The sequence below is a fragment of the Caloenas nicobarica genome, chromosome 8 (assembly GCF_036013445.1).
Source record: "Caloenas nicobarica isolate bCalNic1 chromosome 8, bCalNic1.hap1, whole genome shotgun sequence".
In the NCBI taxonomy this organism is placed as follows: Eukaryota; Metazoa; Chordata; class Aves; order Columbiformes; family Columbidae; genus Caloenas; species Caloenas nicobarica.
In genome coordinates this window covers 21,297,878-21,325,605 of record NC_088252.1, presented here as the reverse complement: position 1 = coordinate 21,325,605, position 27,728 = coordinate 21,297,878, and the positions used below count along the sequence as shown (strand labels likewise).

The window sequence follows — 27,728 nt, the reverse complement described above, 5'->3', positions numbered from 1 at the left end:
TGGAAAACATTATGAGTTCCTGAAGCCATAAAACAATCTGGCTGGTGTCTCTCCCTCTGACGTTGGAAATCTGGACAGTGTTTGTACCAAGAGAGGGAGCAGGATGTAGAGGCACATGCGAACCTCACAGTTACGTATCTTGCCTGGCTCTCGCTCCCACAGCCCTGCTGCAGCCCAGGCACAGATAAAGCTCCATCTCTCTTGGCAGCGCTGACACACACAGGGTGTCTGCCAAACAGGGGAGAGGGTTCTGGGCCTCAGCCCACCGCAGCCCAGCAGCATCCTCGCTGAGGCTAGCGACAAATATAAAGCAGGACCAAAACAGGCTGATCCTGCTGGGCTCGGGGGAGCATTTGGCTTTGTTTGCAGCTCCAGCATCAGGCTGAGCCCCATCCCCACCTTCACCAGCAACAGGCTCAGCTCCAGACCTGGAAGACAGGTCTTTTGCCTTTGTCTCAGCAGTGAAATGAATCCAGTTTATGGTGGGGGAGAGCAAATGGCCCATTGCACTCAAGGGTTTTACTGCAACATGTAAATGCAGAGCAACACCGGAGTCCTTCCTAGCTACAGAGGAGACACCCAGGGCTGCATCACCTTGGGTGCTAGAGGAGACAATGAGCCTGGAAGGGAATGGGGGAGTTTTGGGATGATGATGCATTGGGACAAACCCTTTCACAAGGCAGCATTCCCAACTGAACCAGCCCCACATAAAGTGAATGGACAGGTAAACTGCAGCCGTCATCCCTATCCCTGCATCTGGGAGGGTTCTGGCTGATCAGCAGCCACATGAGGGTCTCATGGCAAGGACCCCAGTGGGCCTGACAGATGCCTCCTTTCTCCCTGCAGCCAAGCCTCGCTCCTCGCCGTGGGGCTGGCGCTGGCTCGTCCCGCAGCCATCCGCTCGTTCCCACCGGGCAGCTTGCTTTCAGCCATCCTTCAGCTTTCACTGTGCTCTGAAACAGGGGCTGGCAGCTGGACAGCCCAGGCTGGTGTTTCTGAGCGGGTTCCAAGCAGCTGCTTGTGCTCACAGACGGCGCTGGCGCTCGCTGCCTTCCCCGCTGGGCTCAGCTGCTTGCGGGCAGTCCTCTGCCTATGGCACTGCCTCTTTGGATCAGATCTCCGTGAGGGTTTGTGAGTGGGTCTGGCACTGCCGAGTTGGGCTCTGGGTGAGTGGGGGTCACATCTCCCCAACAGGACAAGGAGCTGGACCAAAACAGCCACCCGCTGCTGGACAAACAGACGAGGGCAGCGGGATGGGAGCAGGCAAACAGGCAAAGGGGAAAGGGGCATGGCCGTGAGCTGCTTTGTGCTTGCTCAGCCAGCATCACAGCGTGCACAGGGGTCACAAGGTGCCTCTTGGGGAGCTCCCCCCGTGCTGGGTCAGCCCCCGGCACAGCCACTGCTCCCCCTGCCCCCCCTTGCCCCGCGGCAGACCTTGCATGGGGTGAGGGCTCCCTTATCGCCCAGTGTTTGCTTGTCTCGAGGAGCACGCTGCAGACAGGGCTAGTTAACCATCACCCATGGGAAACAGGACAGGAAAAGGTCTGATGGGACAAGCTGTCTATGGCCCCTCATCCTTCATGGGGGAGGTTCAGACCCCAGCTGGCCCCATGCACTCACTGGTGGCTGCGGGCTGCTCCAGCGACAGCTCTGGTGTCAGCCACATTTCACAGCTCAGAGTTGTCCCTCCTGTGTTAAAGCCTGCTGAGACCCCCCCCTCCCAAAGTAAACAGGAGCCAGTTTATTGCTCACTGGAGTTGTTTCCCAGGGAGGTCAGGAGGGTTCTCCTTGGGGCTTGTGACAACCTGCTGAGCTCTGCTGAGCCAAGGTGTTATGAGAGCACCATGTGCCAGGAAGAACAGCCTTTAGCCCTGGGGATGCCTGCAGCTTTCTGTAAACCTTGGGACAAAGTCCTGTTTGTCTTCCCTTGCTCTTCAGGGTGCTGTGCTCTGGGCTCCCCTGCCCGCTTGTTTATGGCACTGATGCAGAAAATTGCAATGGCTGTAATTGCCAGTGGTTTGCTGATTGTGCACCCGCTCGGTTTGCTGGGCCAGAGACAAAAGCCCTAAATCCCCTTCTAAGGTTTGAAACCGCGTCATCCTGATAGGCAAGAAGGGGAAAGGATTTACTTATACATTTGCTTAAAGAGTGCCTGGATGTAAAATAAGAGCAGCGCACCTCAGGGCAGGAGCAACACCAGCATTCCTGGGACTGCCCTGTAACGCTGGCTCGCTGCCCCCATGTGCCTCTCTGCGCCGAGGGGCAGCTGGGCACCCCCATACCACTTTTGGGCTTCATGTGCTGGTGGCCAACCCCCACGCAGGCTGCCAGCTCTTCTTCTGGCTCTGATCCCTCTGCAGCTTGGGCAAATTGGCAGAAGGCTCTCCCTGGGGACCAAGTCACCACGGACCCGGGCTACGTGTGCCTGAGCCAGCCCAGCATCCTGGGGAAGCGCTCCTGGCAGGGTCCCTGCCTCCAGCCGGATGCTGCCAGGAGGGTCTGCAGGCTTTGGAGGGCGGGGGAACCTCACCCTGCCTGCGAGACCCCAGCAGGAGCTCAGCAGCAGCTGCAGCGGGGCTGAGCAGAACGATGCAGGATGTCTGGAGATGGCCAGCTACCGGCAGGAGTGCGTGGCAAAGGAGCTGCCCTCCACGGGGCTCTGCCTGCGCGCAGGACAGACCACACAGACACTTCACCGTCTGGCCCTTTGCAGCCTTGGGGTGCCTGGAAAGAGCAGCACAGATTTTCCATCCACCCACCACTGGGGTGGGTCCCCCCTCCAGGGCTGCTCCATCACCCCCAAAAACTTGCGTGGGGAGTGGTTCAGCCCCTGTCAGGGGGCTGGGCAGCTGTGCTTGGGCTTCTGGGTGCTGGGAGGGATCAGGCATTGGTCTGAGGCCTAAGGGGGGTCACTATGGCTGTGGGAGCTTTGCACAGGACCCTGAGGGGAAAGGAGTGAGGATTTGGCCAGCAGAGCCCCCGAGGGCAGCCTGGGGAGAAGGGCAGCAGAGCACAAGCTGGTGCCAGCACAGCGCAGTGACAGGCACAGGGACACCCCAACACGTTGTGCAGCTGCAGCCTTGCACTGTGCAAGCTGGGGAGCCCCAGTGGCTTGGCTACAGCCCTGCCAAGCCCACGGGGAAGGACCCCGTGCACAGCCACATCAGAGCACATGCGTACAGAAAGGGTAAAACTTCAGGTGCCGGGTGTTGTTTCAACCCCAGAGGCTCCTCGATAGTGAGCTGCCCTCTGGAGACCTCCCCTCCAGCCGCAGAATGGAAGTAGCAGCCTCAGCACTTTGGCTGCAGCAGTGAGCTTTCTGCCTCCCAGCCCCACTGAATAGCAGCAGAATTCATTATAGCCCCATTTCACTTCTCCCTCCAATTATCCCTCTGGACAATGGGCTGGGGCTGCAGTGGAAGGTCCCTTTCAGGAGGTGCCGGTGGCAGGACATGCTGGTTGGGCTCAGCCGAGAGCTCCTTTGCTGGAAGGCAGTGACCTGAGTCCAGCAAATGCCACTTCTGAGCTTGGGCAGTGACTGCGCACAGGGTGGCAGGGCCAGCGGCACCGGGGATGCTCCCTGCAGGGCGGGAAGCACTTGTTAACGAGGGCAAGCCCCCATCTGTGAACCACCTGCAATATGAGGGCTTTTGGTCAAAAGTTAGACACCAGTGATTAAGTACTGAAGTGTCATTTTTTCCCCTACAAATACGGTGGTGGTTTGGCCCATCTGGCACTTCTCTCTGTAGAGCAACTTTGGAACCAGCGAAGACCACAGGCACTACTCACATGGTGGCTCTGACCCAAGGGACTGAGCTTCTGCAGGTGCATCTGAGGACCCAGATGTCTTCCTTGCTGCGCTGTGACCACCCAGATCAACACTCTCCAGCCAGCCACCTGTAGGCCATCAGCTGCTAAGGTGGAGAAGCCAGTAGCAGTGGGCTTGGGGGTTGGAAGATGGACATTACACCCAGGTAAGGGCTGGACTTCACCTGTCCCTCCCTGGCTGCTTGGAGGGTCCCCTCTCTGCCAGAGATGCTCTTCTCTGACCACACGCATCTCTGCACAGCTCCCCAAATCCTTACTCCAGCCCGGAGGAGCAGAGCTTGCTGGAGGCAGACTTGAGGGTGGTTGATGCTTGGAGCAAATTTGGCATGGGGAAGAGAAGAATGGGCAGGTCCCCAAAGCTCACAGGCTTTTCAGCCTATGCAGGCAGAGGGAGCCTGGGGGTTTGTGCAGCCACCTCAGCAGCGAGACAGGTACTGACACTGTTTGACAGTCACCATTAGCTCTCCAGCTTCCACCACTGGCTTTGCAAGACATCAGGGCTGTTTTGGAGGAGCCTGCACAAGGGAGTGACTTTGCACCAGCAGGTCTGATCCTGGCATGCTCGAGGCGGTTGTGGTGTGCAGGTTGCCAAAGCAAGTTGCGCCCCAGGCTGGAGAACCTGCAGAGAAACCCCAGGAGCTCGACAAGGGCTGAGGACCTTTCCGATGGAGGCAGACAGGACACTCAGCCTACTTAGTTTATCAGGAAGAAGATCAAGAGGCGGCTTGATTACAGTCACAAGGACCTTGGTGGGTAAGTACCTCGGCAGAAATAACAAGCCAGGTACTTAAGAGCTCTTTAATCTAGCAGAGAAAAGCAAAACAAGGACCAATTGCTCCACCTTGCTAGCAGTCCGAGTGATTAACGTCATTAGAAGAGGCAGGAAACCAGGCTCCCTTCCCCGGGGCTGCTGCAGGGCTGGCTGGGGGCTCCCACCCCAGCATCACCTGGAGCAGTGTATTTTACCTTAATACAAGGTACAAGAAACTTTTAGACACGGCAGAGGGGCGGGTGATGAGTTAGATGCTTCAGCTGCAGAGGGCACAGCTTTACTCCTCAGCAGGCAAGGTGGCCACCATGGGTGCTTGGGACAAGGCAGGGTACAGTTGGCATCGTCCAGGAGCAGGGGGTAGCGTGGCACAGGGCAGGTGGCTCTGGGCAGGGAATCTGCAAAATGGCATTTTTGTTGAGATTGCAGCCAAAAGCGCTTTGTGCCAGAGGGATCCCCAGCTGCTGAGGTTCAAGCTCCTGAGCAGAGGGACAATTGATCCCCTCTCTGCAAGCTCTCAAACACGACTATAAGCTCCTGGGGCGACAGGGAAGCTGGATCACCCAGCAGCCAGCAGAACCCAGGGATGATCCCAGTAATGTGCCCCTGGCATCTGCTGCTGGACACAGCTAACAGGTACCAAAGCAAAGATGCCAAAGCATGGTGAAGCAGAAGGAGGAACAGAGCTCTTATCTCACAGAACCATTCACGTTTCTATTTAAATCCCTCGTTTTTACAGTTTCCCAGTTAAAAATCAACAGCCTGGCCAGGGCCCTGTTGCAAGGCATCGGAAAAGGCCTGGCCCGGGGGGGGAGACGCGGGGCCCCCCATGCAGCCCTGATGCCCGGCGTGCCGCCGGCGGGGCTGACAAAAGGCCAGCAGCGGGGCCAGCCCGTGCTGGGAGCGCCGCAGTGCCGCAGCTGAATAGCTCTTCCCGCACAGAGGAAGGCATGAAGAGGCGTAATCAAATAAGGGTATCAGCATGGTGCTCCTTGAACGGCGCTCGCAGCGTGAGCCGGCGGCGGGGCCGTGCGGAGGTGACAGGTATCTTTATCCCACCACCCAGGAGAGCTCCAACGTCCCGCTGGCAGGAATTTGTCTGCAAATTTTCCCCCATTGAAAGGAGCGAGGGGGATGGCGAGGCGCGGGCTGAGATGATCGCTTGATTAAGGCTGGGGCAGGAGAGGTGGAGAGATGGGGCAGCTCCCGGGGAGCCGTGCTCCCAGCCCTTAACCTCTCCTCGGGAGACTGCAAATTATATCTGTTAATGTATCAGCCCCCCTGGTATCCGACAAATAAGTCGTCTGGCTAAGTGCGTGTCAGACGTCGGCAGGAGGAGTTGTTACCTTTTCATCACTTCATCATTTTCATTATCATCATTTAATTTATCTCGCAACAAACTTTAACCCAGTGAGTCCCGACGAAAGCAAGTAAAGAGGCTTTACCAGCCCAGCTGGACTGTGAACACGAGCAGGAGGCACTGGCTGCAAAGGGGGTTTGAAGAGCAGAGGTAAAGAGTTTTCCCTGTCACCCAGTGGAAAAAGGAAACCCTCTGCCGCGGGGACAGGAGCGTCCCCAGCCCCGCTTCCCATCCCACTCCCCTGGGACGAGGGGGTGTGCAGAATCGGGGTCCCCCTCCGCCGGGGACCGGGAGCGGCCGGAGGGAGGATGCTCCCAGAGGTGCTGGGGCCGGCGGGGGGGGAACGTCACTCACTCCCCCTGGGTGCCAGAAGTGATTTACACAGTGCACCCGAGAGCAGAGTCAATTAAGGTCACATTTCTGTGTTGCTAAACAACAGGCGGCTCTGGGTTCAGGCCTGCTGAAAAGAAAACAAAAGCCACCCCTTGAAACGGGGGCTTTGAGAGGGTTCAAAGGAGCACGGAACAAAAGATGGGCTTTGTGGCTGCCCTCGCCTGCGCCTTCCCCGGGCCCTTCCACCACCAGAGACACCGTTAATGTGGCAAGGGGGAGTTTTTAATTGTCCAGCACAAACAATGCTGGCATATTTAGGCCGGCCTCATTACAGAGCCATCCGAAATGCTTGAGAAGCATTCCCACCGCTTAGCATAAATAGCAGAAACGCTCTTTCACGAGCAGAGCAGGTCCCATCTGCTCCCAGGCCATCCTCACCTTGACTTGCAATGGTGAGCCTGTGGGGTTGGCCCCTCCGCCCCACTGCTCCCAAATTCCCCAGCGCGGGAACGTGCGTCCCTGTCCCCAGCTCGCCCCACTGTGGGGTGCTCCCTGCACCCCATGGGAGCGGAGGGCAGGAGCCCGGGGGATTCGCAGCAAGGGGGGCTCGACTGAATTGGCCGGTGTGGCAGCTCCGGCTGGGGTTCGCTCTGTCCACCTGGCTCCGGCAACTCGGCCATGGGTGCTTGGGGTCTGGAGGGATTTCATCCACAGCTCTGGGCCCCACTGAGTGCTGGCTGATGTCTCCCATGGGGAATAAAACAGAGGAGGTCTCAGGGAACTTCCCCAGCCGGGCCGAGTCTGAATGGGGAATAACGCTGACATTTTCCAGAGAAACCCAAACCCGACTGAGGATGGGGGTCTGGGCTCTTCATGGCTGTGGTTGTGTCAGGTTTACACCCCATTGCACTTACTGGAGCCCCCTACCAGCTTCCCAGCTGGTGCACGGGTGCCCTTGACCCAGCAGAGTGTCCCAGCAGCCCCTGGCGGGGAGCGGCGCTGCGGACCGTCCCGCAGGCTGGGCAGAGGGCTGGGGGATGCCGTGGCCACCAACACCTCTGTGTCGGCTGCTGCTGCCAAGCCCAGTTGTGCGCCTGGCATTTCCCCGGTGAGCGGAGCTGACAGGCTGCAGCGTGGCAGCCGAGGCGAGGGCAGAGCTGTGCCGAGCAGGGCGGCGAGGCTGATGGCACAAGGGGGCTGGAGAGCTGGTGCCGTGGCACAGAGACCAGCCAACCCCAACTGCTGGGGCAAGGGGTCCCTTGCAGCAGGATGGCCACCCACCCTGCGTGTCACACACGGCCAGGGAGCGCAGGGACCCCTCTGCAGCCCAAGCAGCCTCCGTGCCCCCCACCCTGCTGGGTCCTCCGCTTTCTCCCAGGATTTGCAGCTCCTGTCCCCGGAGCGAGCCGCCCCAGCAGCCACGGGCAGCCCAGCGCAGGGCAGCCGGGGCGCTGAGCCTGTTTTCACCGCGTGGGTCCTGGCAAAGAGCCTCGTCAGCCCACAGGGATCAAAGTGAGCAACGTTTCCCGACCGATACCTGATCCCGGGGCTGGAAGGGAGCCGGCAGGCTGCCGAGCGGCTCCTGCACCGCTCCCACCGCCACACAGTGCCGAGGGCCCCGCGCCGCCGGGCTGCGTTTTATGGCACCGTGGTTTCTGCCAGCTCCCTCTTCCCTCACTGTGCCTCCCCTTTCTTGGAGCTCCCCACGCCCCACGGTTTATTAAAAATCCTGGGTACCTTGGAAGAGGCAACACAATAGTGTACTTGTTACAGCTGCCTCGTATTAATGGACTGCCCCTTTTGATTTTAGAGTGGAACTTTTGGCAGAAAACCAGCATCCAAAAGGGAAAATGGCTGTAAAACTCGGCAAAAAGGGGGCGGGAAATAAAAAGGCCCCCAAGCTTTGATCAGAAAGGCTTGAAGATATATCAGGTGGTGCCTGGGCAGCTTGGCTAGAGGTGAAGTTCGGTTGCAATGAGGGGAGCCAGGGCGGGTGCGGAGGGGCTGGCCAGGGCAGTGATTGGGCTGGGGTGGGAGGGAACCACGGCAGCCAGAGGTTCAAAGGCCTCTGCAGCGAAGAGCAGAATTGGAGGATTATTCACTTTCTATATTTTCACTCCTGCAGCACACATGGGAATCTAATTGGCCAGGATGAGAAATACAGTCAGACAGCTTACAAGTGGGCTCGAGAAGACAGAAAAATATTTGCAGCTGCAAGCCATTAAAGGCAAACCCAGCCTCACTCTTACACTTTAATTACCCTGCTGTACGCTCTCCTCTGCGTACCAGAGCCCACGTCAGCTCAAAAACCTTTCTGATCTTAAAAGGCCAAGCGCAACGCCTGGGTGCACCGCGGCGGCAGCGCTCCGGCACAGCGAGGACTGCACACCATGCAGGGTGTCCAGGCACCAGCTCTCCCTGGCACAGACCCCAGTGCTGCTCCTGCAAGGCTTACAGCAGCCCTGAGCCACCCCAAAGGGGTTAGCTTGGCTTTTTATGGAGGGAGGGAGCCCAGTCTTGCAGGGTCAGGGCTTCCCATGCAGCCTGTGCACTGCAGTGTCCCACCAAGCTCATCCCAGCATCTCCCTGCCGTGGTGGTGCGTAGAAAAGCCCTTTGTGGGGCGATACTTGTGAGTGCTTCCTCCCACAGCCTCCCCAGCTGCCATTGCTGCTTCTGCATTTCAGTCGTGCCGCTTATTCCCTAGGATCCAGAAGCACTTGCCAGGGAGATTTTTTCCTTCTTGGCACCTGGACCCACCCCAACAGCTGGAGGCAAAGGGCAATGGAGACAACCGCATCTCCTCATCTCTACCATGGCAGCCACATGTCCAGGTCACTTTTCCCGGTGTTAGGGACACCACAAGCTGCCCAGGAGACCACGTCACCCATGGCCACAGCACAGCCATGCCGGGGTGCCCGTGGCACAGCACTGCCCATGGTGGGGCTTGGCATTTGACGAGGAGTGGCAGGGCAGCAATCACAGCGCAGCCCGCCCGGCCACCACTGTGCTGTTCCCAGCTCCCTGACTGCTCATTTCCTTTTCCACTCCCGCAGTGACACCAAAGATGTTATTGCAGGTGCCGGCCCCTGCCCTGCTCGCTCCCCCGCATGGTTCACACCACTTCTGAAACCTGAGGAGAAATGAACTCATTTTATGCCATTTTATTTCAATGCTCTGAGAGCTAACCTTGTGCCAGGATTTTTTAATCCAGCTATAAACATGGGAGAGGAGAGGAGAGAGGCTGCCGCTTTGCTTAATGGGTCATTTTTTTATTGATTATTTTGAAGCTTTGATGCAATCCCCTTCCAAATGCATGGGCTGGTGGGGGGAAGAGGCTGTTTGAATCTGGACTCATTTTAAATTGAGCTTGAAGTCGCTTGGCGGCACCAAAGGGGCATTGCAGGACATAGGCAAGGACTCCAAAAGACGGGGGAAGACCCTCTGTTGGAAGATGGGAAATGAATATACGGTGTTTGCACTAATTCAAGATGACAAACCCAGGTGTGTGCATGGGACAAGGGGAAGTGCTGGGACTGTGCACCAGGGTGTAGGTAGAGACCTCTCTGGTTCTGAGTCCCACAGTGCCGGTGCTGGGGGGCTGAGAGGGCTGCCCTGCTTCTGGGGGAGATGCTTCAAGTCCAGCAAGGAAATGCAGGGACAGGCGGGCTCAGGAGCCCAGCGCTGCCTGGGGACATCTCCACTGGAGCCAGAGTGTGAGGGGGTGAGCCGGTGTCACCGGCAGTGCCAGAAGACGATGGGCACAGCACGACAGAGCCTCGCAGGCAGGACGGCGCGGGGGCAGCAGAGCAGTGGACCTGTCCTTTCCTTCTCCTGCCCCAAACCCTGCCAACCGGGCAGGGGCTGGCAGGGAGGGCGGAGAGGGTACTGTGCCCGGGGAGCCCGCCTGTACCTGAGGATGAAGAGGAGGCGGCCACAGCCCCAGCCGACAACTGGGGAGGGCAAGCGAAGGCTAAATAAGGATGCTGGCTGCTCCTGGCTGCCAGCCCAGTGCCGCCCCGCAAATCATCCAGTGGCAGATGAAAATCAAACCCCGATGGGAAGATGATGCCCGGGGCCAGGCCAAGTGCCAAAGGAGTGATGTTAGCCTCTCCACGGGCATGGGCCAGCGGGGACTTTTCCGGCCAACGTGTCCCCAGCAGGAATTTGCCATGAGCCAGTCTCACCCCTCTTGGGGAGTGGAGGTTCCCTGTGCCCCCCAGGAGAGGACTGGCTGAGGGACACGTCTCAGGGTCAGGGAGCTGGGTGGCTGCCGTGTGCCCGGGCCAGTGCCGGGGCTGCTCCCAGCCCTGCCGAGCCCCGGGGGAGAGCGCGGGGGGAGCAGGGGCTCCAGATTGGAACCACATGGAAGCACATTTGCAATGAATTAGGCCGGGAGCCAGCAGCTCTTGCTTGGCTGGGTGTGCAGCCAATCTTTGGGGATTGTCAGCTCCTCCCAGGTTTCCACAGCGGATGTTCCCCGGCCAGAGCGCAGCTGGGCTCTGCGCAAATCTGCGGCCAAGGCAGCCCAGAAAGAGATGAGCACACGTGTCGGCAGTGACCCCCGCCCACACGCACAGCCCCGCCAGGTCGAGCAGGCCCCTGTGCACTCCCCGTCTCAGTCAGGGATGCTTTCGGGGTGTAAGAATGCCCCAGTGCGCCGGGGGAGAGGAGGTGTGCATGGGACGGGTTCTTCAGACGCTTCCCAGCCTGGCAGCCCTGCGGCGAGGAGGCAGCTGCAGTGGGTATCATGTCTCCCTTCCTGCCCCAGCTCACCAGCTCCTTGAGCTACACCCAAAATTCAGCAGCTGGGGAGCCCCAGCTCCGGCGTTGCTGTGAAATGGCATCTTGGGGGTACCTGAGAAAAGCGCTGACCCGAGACATGGGGAAGAAAAGCTCCACCTGGCAGCCCTCACAGGGGGTGAGAGGGTTAAATCAGTGGTACAGAACGGCTTAGATAGAGTGTGCATGTCAAAGAATGACACTAACAACTCATGTGACAACCTGCCAGGAAAACTTTTCAGATCATAATTCGCATAGCATTTGTATCATGTTCCCTTCCTGTTTAAAAAGGCAATATGGAAACCGTGCAAGGGGTTATTTGCTGGTCAGGCCAGTTTGCTGGTTGCGCTCCCTGTCGCGCGTCCCTTTAGGAAGTGTTGCCACTGCGACAGACATCATTTCTAAAAATAACACCATCCCATGCGTTAGTCTCCAGTGCCGTTTGTTCTAATAATTCATTCCCAATTAAAGAATAATGGCTAATGATTAGCAATGGGTGCAGAGCAAGCCCCTGGCAGAGCAAGAAGTGGGGCTGCCTCCCCACAAACCACCCAAGCATCTTCCTCAGAGCCACAGCATGGGTGCTCAGCTGGATGCGTGGGGGCCCCAGCAGCACTGAGGCTCTCCGATAAGGCCATGTCTGCTATAAAACGGCCTCTTGTTTCGCCAGTAAGGATATTTATGAACTGACAGGCTGCCGTGTTAATCTCAGGCTGGCAAGCGAGCACACCAGCAGCGTGGTGGCTGGGCACAGCCTGAGAAAGCCTTTTGCCGCAGTCCAAGCGGGGAAGTCCCGGAGATCAGCCCGTCCGCCGGTGGGTTTCACCTCCAGCACTTTGCATGGCCCCTGCTCCCTGTGCCCAGCTCCCAGCGTGGAGGGGCCGGGGCAGGAGCTGCCCATGCGTGGGCATCCCCAGCTGGGGGATGTGACCTGCAAGCCCCCCTACATGCTCCCGTTAACAGCCCTGCAGCGACAGCGGCCCAAACACGACTCCCCCTTGGATTTTTATCACCCGCATAGCGCTGGCAAAGGAAGGGAGGCCACCGCCGGGGAACATCTGGGCTCCATTGCTCATTGTCTGGCAATTAATGTCAGTGGTGAAGACCGAAGGGACGTCAGATATTAAATAAACACAACCGCACTCCGCAGACCGAAACAGCCCCCATGGGGAAAGGCGCACATGCCCCCGTGCCCCCCCGGCACGGCCCCAGCCAGGGCGCAGGACACGGCGGCTGCTGCACACACGTGTGAGCACAGCCACACGTGTGAGCACAGCCACACGCGCTCACAGGCTCCCACACAGCTTGGGTTTCACGTCAGCTAAGGCAGGGGAAAAAGATTGAGCTCCTTTTCTGTTTTCCAGCGGGCAGATTACATCTGCAAGTGCAGAAACTGCTGAAAACTCTACCGTGTGAAACAGGGTGATGCAGGGAAGGTGGCCAGAGCCCCCCGACGTCTGGGCTGGCCAATACTCCCACAGCCAAGGCTGCTGCTTGGGGTCTCACCCTGGCTGGAGTTGTGCCTCCGGCAACCAGCAGCAATGCACAGGTCCCCTTGGATGCGCACACTTCACACGTGGGGCCGTGTGGGCTGTACCCTGCCTTTGCACAAAGGTCTGCCCTACGGGTTTCTGTGACTCCTGCCAGCCAAACAGCCGGGACCGACAGGCCCAGCCTCCCCTCCGCCGGGCTGGTTAAAGGCTGTCTTTTGCACAGCCTTTGTCTCTGGACCCAGCAGACGCTGAAAACCTTTTCTCCTGCCCTTGCTCAGAGGCAGAGCGAGCATGAGCGCAGCTGGACCCCCGGAGAGCAGGGAGATTGCCGGGCCATGGCGTGCTGGCAGACACACGCCTCGGCGCTGCTCCTGCGGGCTGCCAGCCCTGGCCTGAGCGAGCTGCTGCATTATTTAGTGCAGAGGCCAGGTCAGCTATTCCCTGAAGGCTGCCTTATGCCAGGCAGAGGATGCGCAGCTTGGCCGCTGGCCCAGCCCCAGCTCGCAGGGCATGCAGGGCTTGTGCAGGAGCCAGCGTGGAGCTGGTTTGCTGGAAGGCTGCCGGCCAGGTCGCTGGAGCATGGCAGGGCTCAGCAAAACCCCTGGGTTCGGTCTGCAGCACTGGGCAGGGCTCAGCTTCATGGATGCTGCTCTGATGTGTGTGTAAGAGCCACACAACAGCAGCAGGGCATGGCAGGGACCGGTACTTGCCGTGTAGGTGTGTGGGATGCTCCTGACCTCTACTCACTGCTGCTGCATTGCTGGAGCAAAGTTTCCTGCATCCCGGCATCTTCCGCCAAAAAGGAGGCGTTTCAGCAAGGCACGCTCACCCTGCACACGTGCAGAAGAAAAGCCAAACACATCGGGCTGGTAGGTGCCCAGGCTCAGCCTGGGTGGTCTCCCATCCCTTCTGGCCTTAAACTCATGGGTCCTGTAAAGGGCAGCGAGGAAAGGTTCAGGCAGTGAAACGTGTCCTGTTCGCATGGGAGAGGAGCGCTGCACCAGCCAAGGGCCGTGCATGGGGGTTTCTGCTCCTGTGTGCAGCAGGGGCTCATTAGCTCAGGGCTGGCTGTGCCTACTTTATTCTCTGGAAGCTTTTGTTCCCTTACAGAAGCGTAGTCTATCTCTCTCTCACCCTTAGCCCCTTTTAATATTAAGGTCAATAGGTTGGCGATTAAGCAGGAAAAGGGCATGAAGAATCAACCAAATTAAATCTTGTGTGCAAACAGGTGGGTGTGAAATTTCAATCAATGGCTGGTGTTAGCAGGGACTCCCGGGGATCCCGATTTCCCAGGGGAAGGCTGGGCAGCCACAGGGGGATTTGGGTACAAAAACTCCAGACATGGGAGAATAGAAAAAAGTCTTCTCAAAAACCAATATTGACAAGGTCCCTGTGTTTGCACCCCAGCTTTCCCCGGCAGCACAAAGGGAGATGATTATCCCGGGTCCGGTGGGGAGGGGATGACGGGAGCTCAAAGGTGAGTGGGGCCCCCCCTGGCTCCCCCGGCCCCAGCCCCTCCACTTAATCCCCATCTTGCCTGAGCTTTGAAGTTGCCAGAGGTCGAATATGGGATGTAAATCACGTTAGCCGCAGTGTGTGATCACAACGCCGCTGCGAGACAATGCCACGCTTCCCCCGGCACCCGGGCATCCCGCTGAGCCCCAGCCAGCACCGAGCTATAAACAGCCCTGAACTGTGGCCAAAAGTGGGGACCAAGGGTAGGGTGTGCAGGGGGCACCCACTGCCATGTTCTGCCGTGGAGCTGGGAGTGGGAGCTGCAGCGGGCACCGGTGCCCAGCGGACACGGGGTTGCTGATGGCAGGAGCCTCGGCTCTGGGATTAATTAGCACAGGCTGCGGCCGCAGAGTGATGTAAAACACGAGCCGTTTGCTGGGGCGTTGGTTACCGGGGCTGTCCCGCAGCGTTGCACATCTTGTAAGCATTAGCATCACGTAAGAGGAGCCTGCACAGAAGGACGTGGGGTTTATTGGGTTGTAAACTACGTTGTTCCTGTTACAGTGATGATGATGCTGGTGAGGAAATGTGCCTTTCACACACGAGGCTCAGGAACCAGGTATGCCGGGAGGAGCCAGAGTAGGGTTTGGAGGCTCTGCCATCGCTATGGGGAGAGAGAAACAAAGCAGGCATGGGAGAAAGCAGGAGGAGGTACCAGGGAAATGCTACCACTACCCCCAGGGCTGCGGTGCCTTTCCACCTCTTGCATTTATCTGCCCCAGCCCTGGCTCACCAGTGCTCAGCCCCCTGCTCCCCGACACGGGGTTGCACACCCCACCAGCTGCCTGGGAAGTTCAGACCCAGGATACAAGGGGAAACAGAAAGCATCTGCCGGCTCCTCGGCTCTGTATTGATGCCCTTTGCTCTGCCTCACTCCAGCACTTGTGCTGCCTCCTGCAGCAGCTGGGCAGATGTGGCACACAGCGTTTGCTGCCCGGTGCAGAACGAGGGCCCTGCTGTCTGAGCGAGCAGCACTGAGAGCTTCCCTGCCCCACGGAAATATCTCCTGTGTTTAATTTTCTGTTAGCCAAAGAAGCAGCCTCCAAAAAAAAGTGATGGCAGACCCAAATAATTAACCCACTTCTTTTCTTCTCTTCTCACTACCAAAAACGCACTAGTCTCTGCAGGGAGCAAGTTGGCTGTTTTAAGTCTTTTTTTCACCATTTCACACCCAAAACATGACCAGTTATCCAGGACCAGCACCAGAGCTTATCAGCCATCAGCATCTGGCTGCACAGATCTGGATGAGCTGTGTCACAGGCATGTCTCCACCAGCCTGCCTCCAAATGCCCCTGTTTTTTCCCTGGAGCTGCCACCTGCCTTGGTGGCCCCTGCAGACCTTCCCAAGCAGCTGCCCAGTGTGAAACACAGGACCTGTCAGCCTCCCCGCCTGGTGACGAGTGATGGAGAGGGCCTGGGAGATGCTGGGGATCTGAACCACATGGCATCGACGCGGCTGCACGTCCCCGTTAGCAGGAGCCAGGCGTGGGTACCAGCCCAGCTCACCCCCCCAGGCTCCCCCCCACCCCTCTGCAGCTGGAGGGGCTGCTTCAGTACCCTGGCAGTCAGAAAATATCTGCTTTCAAAGCTGTTTTTCTTTCTTCCTAATTGGGACAGCAGATGATTAAAAAAAAAAAAAAAAGTTGTTATTGTGGAAAATATCTGCTCTCCACAGAAAATGCCTCGCGTTAACTGTACACATTGTGAGCCATACCAGAAAACATCTGATGTGCTTCCAAAACTGTCAGGACATTTCTTTTCCTATTAGAGTGGAAATTTTTTTTCAGGAAACAAGTTTTACCTAGTTTGCACTGACGTTTGCCGCAGCAGAACAAGCAGCCCTGTCCCCACGCCACCTCTCCGTCTCCGGGAGGTGGCATCGTAGGGGCACACTGGCATGACCAAGCACCCAAACCTGCACCACAAACCCTGGCTTCAACCCAAGCTTTGACCCAAGCCCTGCGGGCCACCAAGCACCAACTGCCAGCACCCACCCAGGCTGGCCCAAGCGGGGGAACCAGAGCTTCTTGGGCAAGATGGCATCTGCCTGACAAACACAGACTAAAATACATTCTTTTAATCCTATCAACAGCTCCCCTGTGTCCTGTGATAGCCCTGTTCTGTCCCGCCGTGTGAGCCACCCAACGCTTTGGCATTGTTGTTTGTCCCAGGTCAGAAGAAAGGTCTGAAATTTACCGTGGAATAGCAATGTGTGACAATTAGATCTGGAAAGGTGACCTGATTTTATCAACATATCTTTGCCCGTGTTGCTGATGTGTTTCACAATGTGAAGTACCAACAGTGCCCAAGACAAACACCTAATATATTTAACATTAGCCAGTATGGCTATACAGCACCAACACTAGCTAAAAGTTTTGAAAGATAAGTCAAAATCAAACACCGTTATACAGTTTAGCATTTTGTACAGTTATTCTAAAGAAATTTTTAAAAAACAAAAAAAACCCCAACCAAACAAACAAAAAAAAAACCACCAAAAAAACCCACTGCAAAATTTCACTTATGTCTTTAAATTTGTCTGTGGTTAGCACAGATGTTTGGATGGTGATCACAGCAACTCTACCTGTCAGTTTTCCCACTGCATCCATAGCACACGTTAGGAAGGACCAGGGGTGGCTGTTACGGTCCCTCCATAACAGCTCCGGCTGGGTCTGAGTCCGACAGCCTGGGATGTAAACTCTGCCCAGCTCCCGAGGACCTGCACCCTTTCCAGCTGGGGACTATTCCTTCACACTGCTCCCCCCAGCAAAGCCTCTGGGGACAGCAGATTGCCTGTGCCTTCCCACCTGAAACACACCTTGTTTACTAACCACCCTTCATCAAGTGTTTCTGGGTTCAAAACCTAGAAAATCCCGAGGGCTCATTGGGCAAGGGCCAGTTTCTCCGGCAATGAGCCCAGTGACGATGCTGCGGTGCTGGGCTGAATTTCTTTCTTTTTTTACTCAAGCAGTCTTCTGCTGTGCCTCAAGCCCGCACCGGAGCTGAAGATCAAAATAAAGGACTTTTGTCTTTTTATTAAGCATTTTAGCAAACGTGACTATTACATTCATATTATATTTCCCTGTTTTGTACAAGCACGTTTAAGTCAGCGCTAAGAGGATTACGTTTATGGCACACCAATCTCTGCTCAAATGGGCTGACTAAAGAAACTCTTGTTAAACAGTATTTTCTCTAATGCCTGTTGCTTTTCTTCCTTGCTCAGACATCCATCCGGGCTCCCTAAATCCACTCTCCTCATAAGCTTTCAGATCAAGACTCTTCCCCCTTCACCCCCCTCCGTACCCTTTAATACAGCTGAAGATGAACATTAGCGTTTGGTTCAACTGCACTGGAAAGGGAAAGGGCAGATTCATCAAAATCTTTATACCTCCATAGAAAAATGTAGCCTTTTGCCTTTCCTCGAGTGAATGCCTTTTCTAGAGGGTATTCATTAGGAGTTGGGTCTGTTTTTGCAGACAGCTCCACAGATGTTGACGTTTTTTCTCTTTGCTGAGTTAAGACGCCTTCTATAGGCTTTCAGTCTTCATTTGTTACTTCTTTATTATCCAAGAGGGGTTTTTCTTTCTTTTTTTTTTTCTTTTTCTTTTTTTTTTTTTTTTCCTCTTTCTTCCCAAGGGTTGACTCAGTTCTCTGAAGAGAGCAGTGGTAGTCACAGGCTCATTATTATCTCAGACCCTTTTTCATCGCCCCGGCAGGCCGGCCAGGGCCGCGGGGCCATTGTGGCGGAGCAGCAGGTAGCTGTGGCACGGCGGGGTCAGCGCCCCGGCCGGCGCGGAGCCTTTGTGCATCCGCCTGGCGCTGCCGGCTCCGCTCGTCCGGCGGTGGGAAAGGGCAGGAGCACGCCGCCGCTCCGTACCTGGGCTTTTGTCTCCGGCCGCTGCCGAGAGCTTATGGAAATAATTTGTTGGGAAGCAGTTGCCGGAGCTGGGTGGGGAAGGAGAGTGAAGGGGTGGAGGTGTGCCGGCGGGGATGCGGGTGGTGCCGGAGCTGCCTGGTCCATCCGACACGCTGTGTCTTGGCCGGAGCTCTGCGTGCTGCCAGCGTCCACCCTCGGCATGCTGCTCGGGAAGCCACGGGCTCGCTGTGGTCCACACGGCTCGATATCGTCGCCTTTATACATCAAGTTAGCCGGTTTCCCACGGTGAACTTTGCAAAAAGAGCAATTTGGCTCGATGTGGAGGCTTAAAGCATGATGTAGGCAGCACCCCTCACTGATGTCCCCATCTCCGAGACCAAACGTACCATCCTTCATCCAGGACCCATCAACCTTGCCTGCAGACGTACACCAGCTAAATACTCCACCCCAGTGCCAGCAGGTCCAAATACCTCTACCCCAGCTCACAAATAAAATTTACTGTGTATTTAAAGATTTTTCCCAAAAAAAGATTGCTGGGACAGACACAGGGACTGGCAAAGGCATCATAATTCAAGCAGTGCCTCAGGATGTGCCGTAACTCAAACCAGAGGTAAGGGCTCCACCCAGCCTATTCACGGCTGGGCTCGTTGTGTGCCCGCACCGCTGCAGGCCGCATCTTGAGGACAAGGAAAGCCCTCCCGCTCCTTCTGGAGCACTCCCGGCCCATTCCCACCCTGCTGGGAGTCACCAGCCCTTCAGCCGGCACCGGGCTCCCCAGCTGCGCTCGCGGCGTGAGCCGGCGGCGGGGCCGTGCGGAGGTCACGGGTACCTTCATCCCACCACCCAGGAGATCTCCAATGTCCCACTGCAAATTTTCCCCCACTGAAAGAAGTGAGTGGGCTGAAATGATAATTTGATTATGGCCGGGGCAGACGAGGTGAAGAGATGGGGCAACTCCCGGGGAGCCGTGGTCCCAGCCTTCCCAGCCGGACGATTTAGTGCCTTAGCAGGGCATGGTGGCTCCAGCCATGGCGCAGCGGGTGGGCATTAAGTGTGACATGATCCCAATTAGTGCTTGTCATCTAAATAACACCGGCTGTGGTTGGGAAGGGAGGTGCTCGGTCAGCAAGGCACAGCAGCCTCCTGTCTGCACAGCCCCGCAGGGTTGAGCTGGAGGGGAGCAGCTCCCCGCTGCCAGCTGCAAACCCATATCCCAGCCTGCATCCAGGTGGGAATATTGATGGGGACACCAAAACCCATCACATTCAGCCCCCACCAGTACACTAAAAGCTCCTGCCATTTTCCCTTTTTATCACAGCTTTAGCTGAAGAGCTCCCATTAGCTTTACACATCATCCTTTGGGAAATGGCACTGATAGATGTGTGAGATCAGGCAGATGGATTTTCTTTTCACCACTTACGCTGGAGAAGCCTTCCACTGCTAAAGGCAAGAGGAGAACAAGCCAGCTCTTGCAGCCTGCTAGCGATCCACCCAGAGGGTCACACTGGATGTCACAAACCACGCTGGTGCCTGGGGCAGTGCCCGTCCCCAGCGGGCAGGGCAGGATCTGACCCAGAACAGCACCGACTCAGCAGCACTTTCCTTGAGGCTGGACTCCCCATGTCCCACTGTGCAGGGATCGGTCCCCTCCCAGGGCAGCATTTCACCCCAGCAACCTCCCAGCAGAACCATGAGCTTTTCTATGAGAGCAGAGCAATGGCACCTCTGGCTGCCCCTGCCCTTTCTCACTCTGGTGCGTTGGGTCGGCCGTTGTTCCCCTGAGCATGCGGCGAGCATGGTGATGCTGGTGACTGGCGCTCACCCACCCAACGGCACCAGGGACGTGCAGAAGCACCGGGCGCGGGAGCCGCAGCAGCCTTTGCGTGAACATTGCGAGTGCTGATGTTTATAACCCAGAAAATCTGGGCTCTGCAGGGCTCTCTCTGGTGGGGCAGGAGGCGTGCCGCCCTGCCCAGAGCCACTTTTATGCCATTGTGCCTTTTCAGCATTGCATTAAGGCAGCCAAAGAAGGGGGATTTTTAATGGTTCCAGATGAACAATGAGGGAACATTCGGCCCAACTTCATTACAGAATCATCTGAAACGCTTGAGGAACGTTTCCCACTAATTATCATAAATAGCCGAAAAAAATCTTTCCCTCCCAAAGCAGGTTCCAGCTGCCCTTCTGTGTTTTCTCACCTCTACTTCCAATAGCCTGACCTTGCCACCGCACAAAGGGGAGACCCCATCTCCGCTCCCCCGGCACTGCGGGGCTCTAAAGAAGTACAAACAGGCAGCAGATTAACAGCACTTGTTTGCACCTTAAACAAACAGGCGGCTTCCGCCCGGCTGGGCTCTCTCGATGCCCAAAGCAGGATGCACCAGCTGGTTTTCCATGCCTTTGCTCTTGTGAGTTGCCCAAATCCTGGATAAAAGCATGGGTAGCACAAGGTGTGAAACAGGTGGGCAGAGGATGGTAACCCTGGGTGTGCCAGTCCTGCACCCCCTTGTGCCCCGTCCCCCATGCCTGGGTGCCCTCTTGCTGCCCCTGCTGCCCTGGGGAAGGTCAGGCCCGTGCCCCGGCAGGACGTGGCCACAGCCCTTTGGCAGGAGGGTTGGGAGATGCCGAGGCCAAAGCAGGTGAATGGATGTCCCAGTTCAGCTCCTGCACTGTGCGTCTCACAGGGATTCTCGGCAAGGAGCAGCCTGTCGTGGCTGGATGGGTGCCGTGAGTGGGTGTGCGGAGGGATGCTGTGGGTGAAGGATGGGGAGGGAGAGACAGACTGTCCAGAAGACACACAGAGGAGTGGTGCTGGGGTTTAAAACCATTGCCAGTGTTGAGGGGGCACAGTAGCAACACCAAGCTATGACTACCACGCCTTGGTCACCTCTGCTGAGTGCAATAGAGGGTGGATGGGTGCCTGACAGCAAGCTGCTGGGGGAGAGGAGCCTGGAAGATGCACAGGAGAGGGATACGTGCCTGCCTGGCTGGTCCCGGGGCTGATCCCAGCAGCCTCTGCCAGGGACCTGCCCCAGCTCAGCTTCTCACCCTGCCTGTCCCATGTCACCCATCCCACATATCCAGGTGGCACTGCCAGCACTGGCACCCAACCAGCCCCTTCTCGCCCTGCCTGCAGCACGCCAAGCAGCCAGCCCCCAGCCCCACACCCCGCCAGGGCAGGAAGTCACGAGAGACGTGGGGGCTCAAACCACAGCAGCAGCCGGTGAGATGCCAGCCCCAGCACGGCCACGGCACTTGTTTGGGGCTGGCACACGAGGTGGCACCGGGAAGGAGGCCGTGGCTGTGCAGCCACGGGCTGGGGCAGGTTCCCAGCAGCAAGCCGGCAGCAGGACTTGCCCACCGGAGGTTTGGTCCCTGCCTGAGTTATTGTGCAAATCCCCCCATGCAGGTGTTCATTCCCCCCCCTTCCCACCAGCCACAAGAAAGGGCTGTTGCTCATGAGCCTCCTTCCTGCCCGTGGGGCACCCCCGGGGTGGGAAGGGGACCGGAGGCAGGTGGCAGGGATGGGCCAGTGCACCCGCAGCATGGGGGGCTCCCAGCAGGGCTGATGGGCAGAGGGGTCACAGGTCAGCACTGCAGCATGAGTGAGGGGCCTGTGGGAACCACATCTTGTCTGCACAGGGCAGGAAGAGCCACCAGGGGCTGTGGGACCCATGAGCCACACTGGAGACCCCCCAGTCCCAGCACTGCTCAAGGACATGCACAGTATCCCATGTCCTTCTAAGTGGTTGTCACCTGAGGTTAACTACAAGGACCTCAGGCAGTCACGGCAACTGGGAAGTTTACAGAGTCACAAGCAGCCTGGAGGTGTCACGCAGGGATGCTCACCTTTTTTTTTTCCAATGCAAAGAACCAGGGGCATCCCATGCAAAGAGCAGAGAGCAGAGGGAGAGCAAAGGAAGGTGCTGCCTCATTTGGTGTGTGGGTAATCCTGGGCACTCCTCACGGCAGGATGCAGATGCTAAAATCTTACTTGAGTTCAGAGAAACCAGAGAAATTCATGGATTAAAAAATCATCAAGCGCTACTCAGTGCAATGGCTGTCCTGCTAAGGGATGTCGGGACTGCCGGTAGCAGAGTGGAGAGGGTGTGCGGGGGCTGTGAGCTCCCTGGGCATCTGTGCCAGCCATGTACCTCCCCACAGGATGGATGGCTTCTCCTCAGCATCGCTGTAAGGTACAGCTCCGAAGCAGCAAACCTGGACACTGGTCTCCCCGGTGCAGACCCCCCATGCCCTGCCCCATCCCCGCGTGCTCTCTGGCTGCTCTTGCTCAGCGATCAGGGAACCCAAGCATGTTCCCCTGCAGCCACAGCACCACCAGGTCACCCTGCATCTCACCCTCCGCTCAGCCCCTTTCCCTGCGGGGGGACACCGGAGCAAGCAGGGGCAATTGGGAATGGCAAATTCCTCCCAGCCCAGCCCAGCCAGAGCCCTCCGGGGATCAGCCCCACAGTGGTGGAGGGAGCTCAGTCCTGCCTGCGAGCCAGTTGCACCAGCCTGGCCCCGGGAACATGGGCGGCTGTATTTTTCATTGCAAATTAGAAATCAATCATAGCAGGAAATTCCCGTGCTGAGAACACCCTGGCTATTACTATTTTACAGCACTCTGAGGTGTTCTGGGCACTTAAAAAGACGTGGCCCTTTTGGGGTATTATGGGGCAAATTAGTTTTAAAGGCGGCTGTAGGAATGTTGGCCATTTGGTTTCCGGAGCAGGACGGGTGCAGGTGGAGGCTGCAGGGCTTTGTGCTGCTTTTGGGTACAGCACTGCTCTGCAAAGAGGGAATCAACACGCTCCGGAGTGAACACCTCTAGCCTGACCCCAGCTTTATTAATAACAAGTAATTAATATGAGAGCGGACGTGCCTTGTGTCTCCGAAGACCTTTTAAAATGTGATTATGTTGTGCTAATCTCACCCCGAAGTACTTCCCTGTTTAGTCTGTGCTGGGCCATTAAATACCTGAAAAGCCAGCAGAGACCCCCCCCTTGCCACCCCGGGAAGTGCTCAGGCTCTGTTCCCCAGCAGCCAGGCCCCGCTTTCAAACCCTCTAAATCAAGTATTAAGTTGAGCCCATCTGGACTGCCAGGAAAAACACTCCCTCCCCTCATCTGCGTCTCATTACCCACCATGCCAGCCCCGGCCTCGGGGCTGCTCGCTCCATCCCGCCCAGATGTGCTGCCCCGCACTCAGCTCCCCTATTTCACAGCTGTCAACAGGACTTCAAGGAGCAACTGAAGGGCCTGTAACACTGCAACACTGCACAGGCTCTTAGCAAAGACATATATCCAGGTCCCTAACACACAGCTGCAGGCACATACCCTAATGCAAAACCCCTTTCGCCCTCCCTTGGTCTTACACGAGGCAGGGGAACTGGGGCGCTCGGGGCTCCCTAACCAGGAGGTTTCTGAGCCACTTCCCTGCGGCTCTTTGCCCAGCACATGTCCAGACTATTGATTTGCAGGGGTTCCCCCCCACCGAGATCCCCCAAATCCAGGCAGCCCTTATGCCCCAAACCCGGGGAAGGGCACCCGAAGGCAAGGCAGGATGGAGCAGGTGCTGGCAGCAAAGGTGAGGAGTTGAGGACAGACACCTGCCACCCTGTAGTAACTGAGGTGATTAAATGTGGCAGCAGCTTGCCTGGCACAGTGGAAAGTCAACACTGAGCCTAGAACAAAATAAAGTACCCAGAGAACCAAACCAAGGAACAACCCCTGTGTTTGTTGTCTCAAAAATCTCCTGGGCTAGAGCTTTCCAGTGAAAAGTTTCCCCACTTTCTGTGATGGCAGAAAACCTGCAAAAACAGCCACTTTTGTTTAAGTTTGGGACTTCCCTGGCCCTGGCAGCAGCCCAGGACTGCAGAGGTGAAGGCACACGTTGACCCTTCAGCTGCAAAGAGAGTTATTACCCCTTTCCTCCTGAGCTTCCGAAGAGCTGGCGCCCAGCCTGCAGTCAGGGCTCAGCATCAGGTGAAGTTATGGTACGAGTGGCCATCCACGCTCAGACATCACTACTGCAGAGAGGCCATGGCAGGCAGCATCACAAGGAGGTTTTGGGGACGTGAGATTCAAGAGAGGGAAGGAAAGCATATCTACTGTCTCCCTGTCCCACTGCCAGCAGAGTGTGCAGCCCTAGTCCTGCACCGGTCCCTGATGGCTGGCACTGACTGGGGACCCCAACGCTCCAGCAAACAACAAGACATCACGGTGAGAGAAGCCCTGGGATAAAAATACTCCTCTCACCAGCCCTTCAGTGCACGGCAGGGATGCGGAGGAGGCTTTAATATCAGTGAGGAGGAAAGGGAGGAGGAAAGGCGAAGAGGTCAGAGCATTATGATGGACACACAGACACTGACACATCTTGTCTCATGACACAGGGAAGAAGCTGGGGTGTGGGGCAGGATGCTTTGGGATGTCCATCCCAAAGACTGCTTGCACCTGCAGGTACCTGTCCGGGATGAGGAGAAGACACAGGCAGGAGCCCCGACCAGACCCTGCAAGCAAGGAGCGTGGGCCATGCTCGAGGTCCAGCGAGGTCCCCAGCTGGCTGGGTGCGGTGCCTCCATGGCTACTGGTCGCCCTCTCTGCTGCCGGTGGCCCCGGGCAGGCGGTGGCAGCCACTGCCTGTGTCGAGATGCCATCTAGTGTCACTTGGCAGAAGCGCCCGTCAGACAGTGACATGGTGCATAGGCTCCCTAAGCTCACAATTTCCCCAGGGGCCGGCTGGGAGGCACCCCAAAACAGCCTGGGTGCTGGGACACCCACTCCTGGGGGACAGTCTGCACCCCATGACATACGCGCCCCGTGGCCGGCACAGCTCCAGAGCCCAGAGGAGGATGATGGGCATTGCCAGGTCGTGCAGGGGCAGCAAAGTTCACAGCAGCGCCCGGGCTTGCTGGAGGGGCCCTGGGGCAGCCAGGGCTTGGAGGCTCAGCAGCCTCACCGGTGGCACGGGGTGGGCTGGGCGGCGGGTGGCTTGGTGAAGGAGAAGGGTGAGCAGCCCCCACAGCAGCGTGCAGCCCGCCTGCAGCACCACCGCGGCCAGGCCCAGTGCCACGGGGACGCGGCAGTGCCGCGGGCTGGGCCGCAGCGCGAAGCCCCAGGCGTGATGGCCGCGGGGTGGGGGAACCGGCCGGGGGCTCATATGGTCCGGCGTCGGGAGCACAGGGGTTGTCGGGAGCAGGATGGTGCCTGCAGGGGTGGGAATGTGTTGGGGGGCAGTGGGAGCGGGCTGGGTGCCAACTGTGGACAAGCCCCATGTAGTGGCATGGTCCCGCTCCCCACCTGGCGCAGGAGCACGGTGGGTTGGCGAGTGTGAGGCCAGTGGGACCACGCCTGGTGCAGCAGCCCTGTAGGGTGGCCAGAGTGCCATGGGGTTGCCTGAGACAAGGGAGATGCTGGGTGTCCCCCGTGGGACAGCACCTGGCCTCTCCGTGGGCACCAGAAGAGCAGGAGATACCTGTCTGGTGGTGGCTGCCAGCATGCTGGTTGGCACCAGCGTGGTGGCAGAAGCTAGACTTGACAGTGCAGGCTCTGGGCTGGTGGCACCAGGAGGCTGTACGCTTATGATGGCTGGAGTTGCACATGGGCTGGAGGCCTCCTGTGGCACAGTGGGTGATGGTGTGGTCATGGAGGACTTCGGCAGCAGAGGTGATGATGGGGTGGTGATGGAGGACTCAGGCAGCACAGTGGGTGATGATGTGGTGATGGAGGCCTTTGGCAGCACAGATGATGATGGGGTAGTGACAGAGGTCTTGGGCAGCACAGCTGATGATGGGGTGATGATGGAGGCTTCAGGCGTCAAAATTCTTGATGGGGTGGTGATGGAGAACTTAGGCAGCACAGTTAGTGATGGGGTGCTGATGGAGGTCTTGGGCAGAACAGTTGGTGATATGGTGGCAATGGAGGTCTCAGGCAGCATGGTGGATGATGGTGTGTTGATGGAAGCCTTGGGCAGCACAGTTGATGATGGTGTGGTGATGGAAGTCTGGGGCAGCACAGCTGGTGATGGGATGGCGATGGAGGCCTTTGATGGCATGGTTGGTGACGGAGCAGTGACAAAGGCCTCCACTGGCATGGTTGGCAGTATGGCAGAGGTAGCCACAGGTGACAGCATGGTTGGCAGCGCTGCGATGGGAAAGTCTGCCAATGACAATGTGGCCGGTGCTGCAGTGGGCAAGGCTCCAGGTGGCAGCAAGGCTGACACCCCGTGTGACGATGGGGAGGTGAATTGCAGAGATGGGGTAAAAGGAGAAGAAAGAGGAAAAGTAGCTGGGCAAATTAAGTGGTCGTCCCTCAGCAATGTCACTGCTTGCCCTGCCACATGGGGTGGACTCTCGCATGACACTTGGGTGGACAATTTAACTTTTTCACTGTTGCCCAGAATCCAGCTGTGCAGGTAGCAGAGGTTGCAGTCACATCTCCATGGGTTCCCACTCAGATACACTGAGCTGAGTTTCTTCAGGGGGTCCAGGAGCCCTTGGGGGACATGCTCCAGCTGGTTCTTCCGAAGGCTGAGGGTTTTCAGATTTGGGAGAGAAGCAAAGACCTCATCATCCAGAGCAGACGGCTGATTTGTGTCTAGCTGGAGGACAGAGAGCTTGCTGAGCCCAGTGAAGGCTCCTCTTGGCAGGGCTGCTAGGTGGTTGTGGGACAAGATGAGTTTGCCAAGAGATGTGAGGTTGACAAAGATGCCATCTGGAAGCGCGACCAAACTGTTTCTGCTCAGGTCCAGCTCTCGCAGGTGTGGCATGGTGTCAAAAAGGCAGCACGGGAGCTCTGTAATGTGGTTTGAATCCAAAGTCAGCAGTTTCAATTTGTTTAAACCAAAAAAGCCCTGGAGTGGGAGAGTCCCGATGAGGTTGTTGTCCAAGAGGAGTTTCTCCAGGTGAGGCAGGCTCCTCAGAAGCATGGGTGGCAGTGCCCTGAGCCTGTTCCTCTGGAGGCTGAGCTCCAGCAGTCCCAACTGACCATCTAGCAGCGTTGCCGGGAGGTCCTGCAGCTCGTTCTCATACAGCCGGAGGACTTGCAGATGGGGTAGTTTGCTAAAGACACCTCCAGGAAGAGCTGTGATCCTGTTTCTAGAAAGGTCCAGAAATGTTAGATTGATGAGAGAGTCAAAAACGCCTTCTGGAAGAGAAGGAATTGCATTGATGTGCAGGGAGAGCTCTCCCAAATTCTCCAGCCCATCAAACAGGCCTTTGGGGATGTGTCTGAGGTGGCTGTCTCTCAGCTCCAGCCTCTGCAAGCTTGGGAGGTTTTGGAAAGTGCCCACAGCTAGTTCTTCTAATGAGGCACCAGAGATCTCCAAGTCCCTCAGCTTCTCCAAACTATCAAAGGCTCCAGGTTCAACTGTCTTGATCTTGTTGCCAATAAACAAAATCTTGACCAGGTTGGGCATGTATCTGAAGGCACCTTTCCTTATAGCAGTGATGCTGGTTTGCACAAAGATCATCTCAGAAATGAAGGGCTTTGCAATCTTTGGGATCTCTTTGATGTCATTTTTTGTCCCTCTGTAGACCTCCTGGTGGTCTTTGGGCATTTCATATGGATCTTCACCCAGGCATTTATGGGGTTGGAAGGAGAGGAAGAAAAGGAAAAGGAAATGTTGGTACATTGTCCTAAAAAAAAAAAAAAAAAGGTTTCGAAAATCAGTTATGGAGAACAAAAAAGTCTCTGTCCACAGCTCATGAACTGTGGTACCACACTGTTTAGCTCTCAGGACTCTTCTATTCATGTATCATAACTAATTTTATGAGA

The 27,728-nt window shown here is 57.0% G+C and overlaps 1 protein-coding gene across 1 annotated transcript; it reads right to left on the bottom strand.

The window, feature by feature from the left end:
* Positions 1 to 24,843: 24,843 nt before the first annotated feature.
* On the bottom strand, positions 24,844 to 27,585 carry LOC135991739 (carboxypeptidase N subunit 2-like). The gene is made up of 2 exons (XM_065640554.1): positions 25,392 to 27,585; positions 24,844 to 25,139 (listed from the first exon to the last, which is right to left on the bottom strand). Exons 1-2 carry the CDS (start codon positions 27,583 to 27,585, stop codon positions 24,844 to 24,846), a joined length of 2,490 nt encoding a protein of 829 aa, XP_065496626.1.
* Positions 27,586 to 27,728: the final 143 nt, after the last annotated feature.

Excerpts from the sequence above, each read along its gene's own strand:
- LOC135991739 (XM_065640554.1), bottom strand. The coding sequence starts at position 27,585 with ATGTACCAACATTTCCTTTTCCTTTTCTTCCTCTCCTTCCAACCCCAT. Across the intron at positions 25,140-25,391 it reads GGTGCCCACGGAGAGGCCAG|CCCCTGTGCTCCCGACGCCG; the intron begins GTGCTGTCCCAC and ends TGCTCCCGACAA.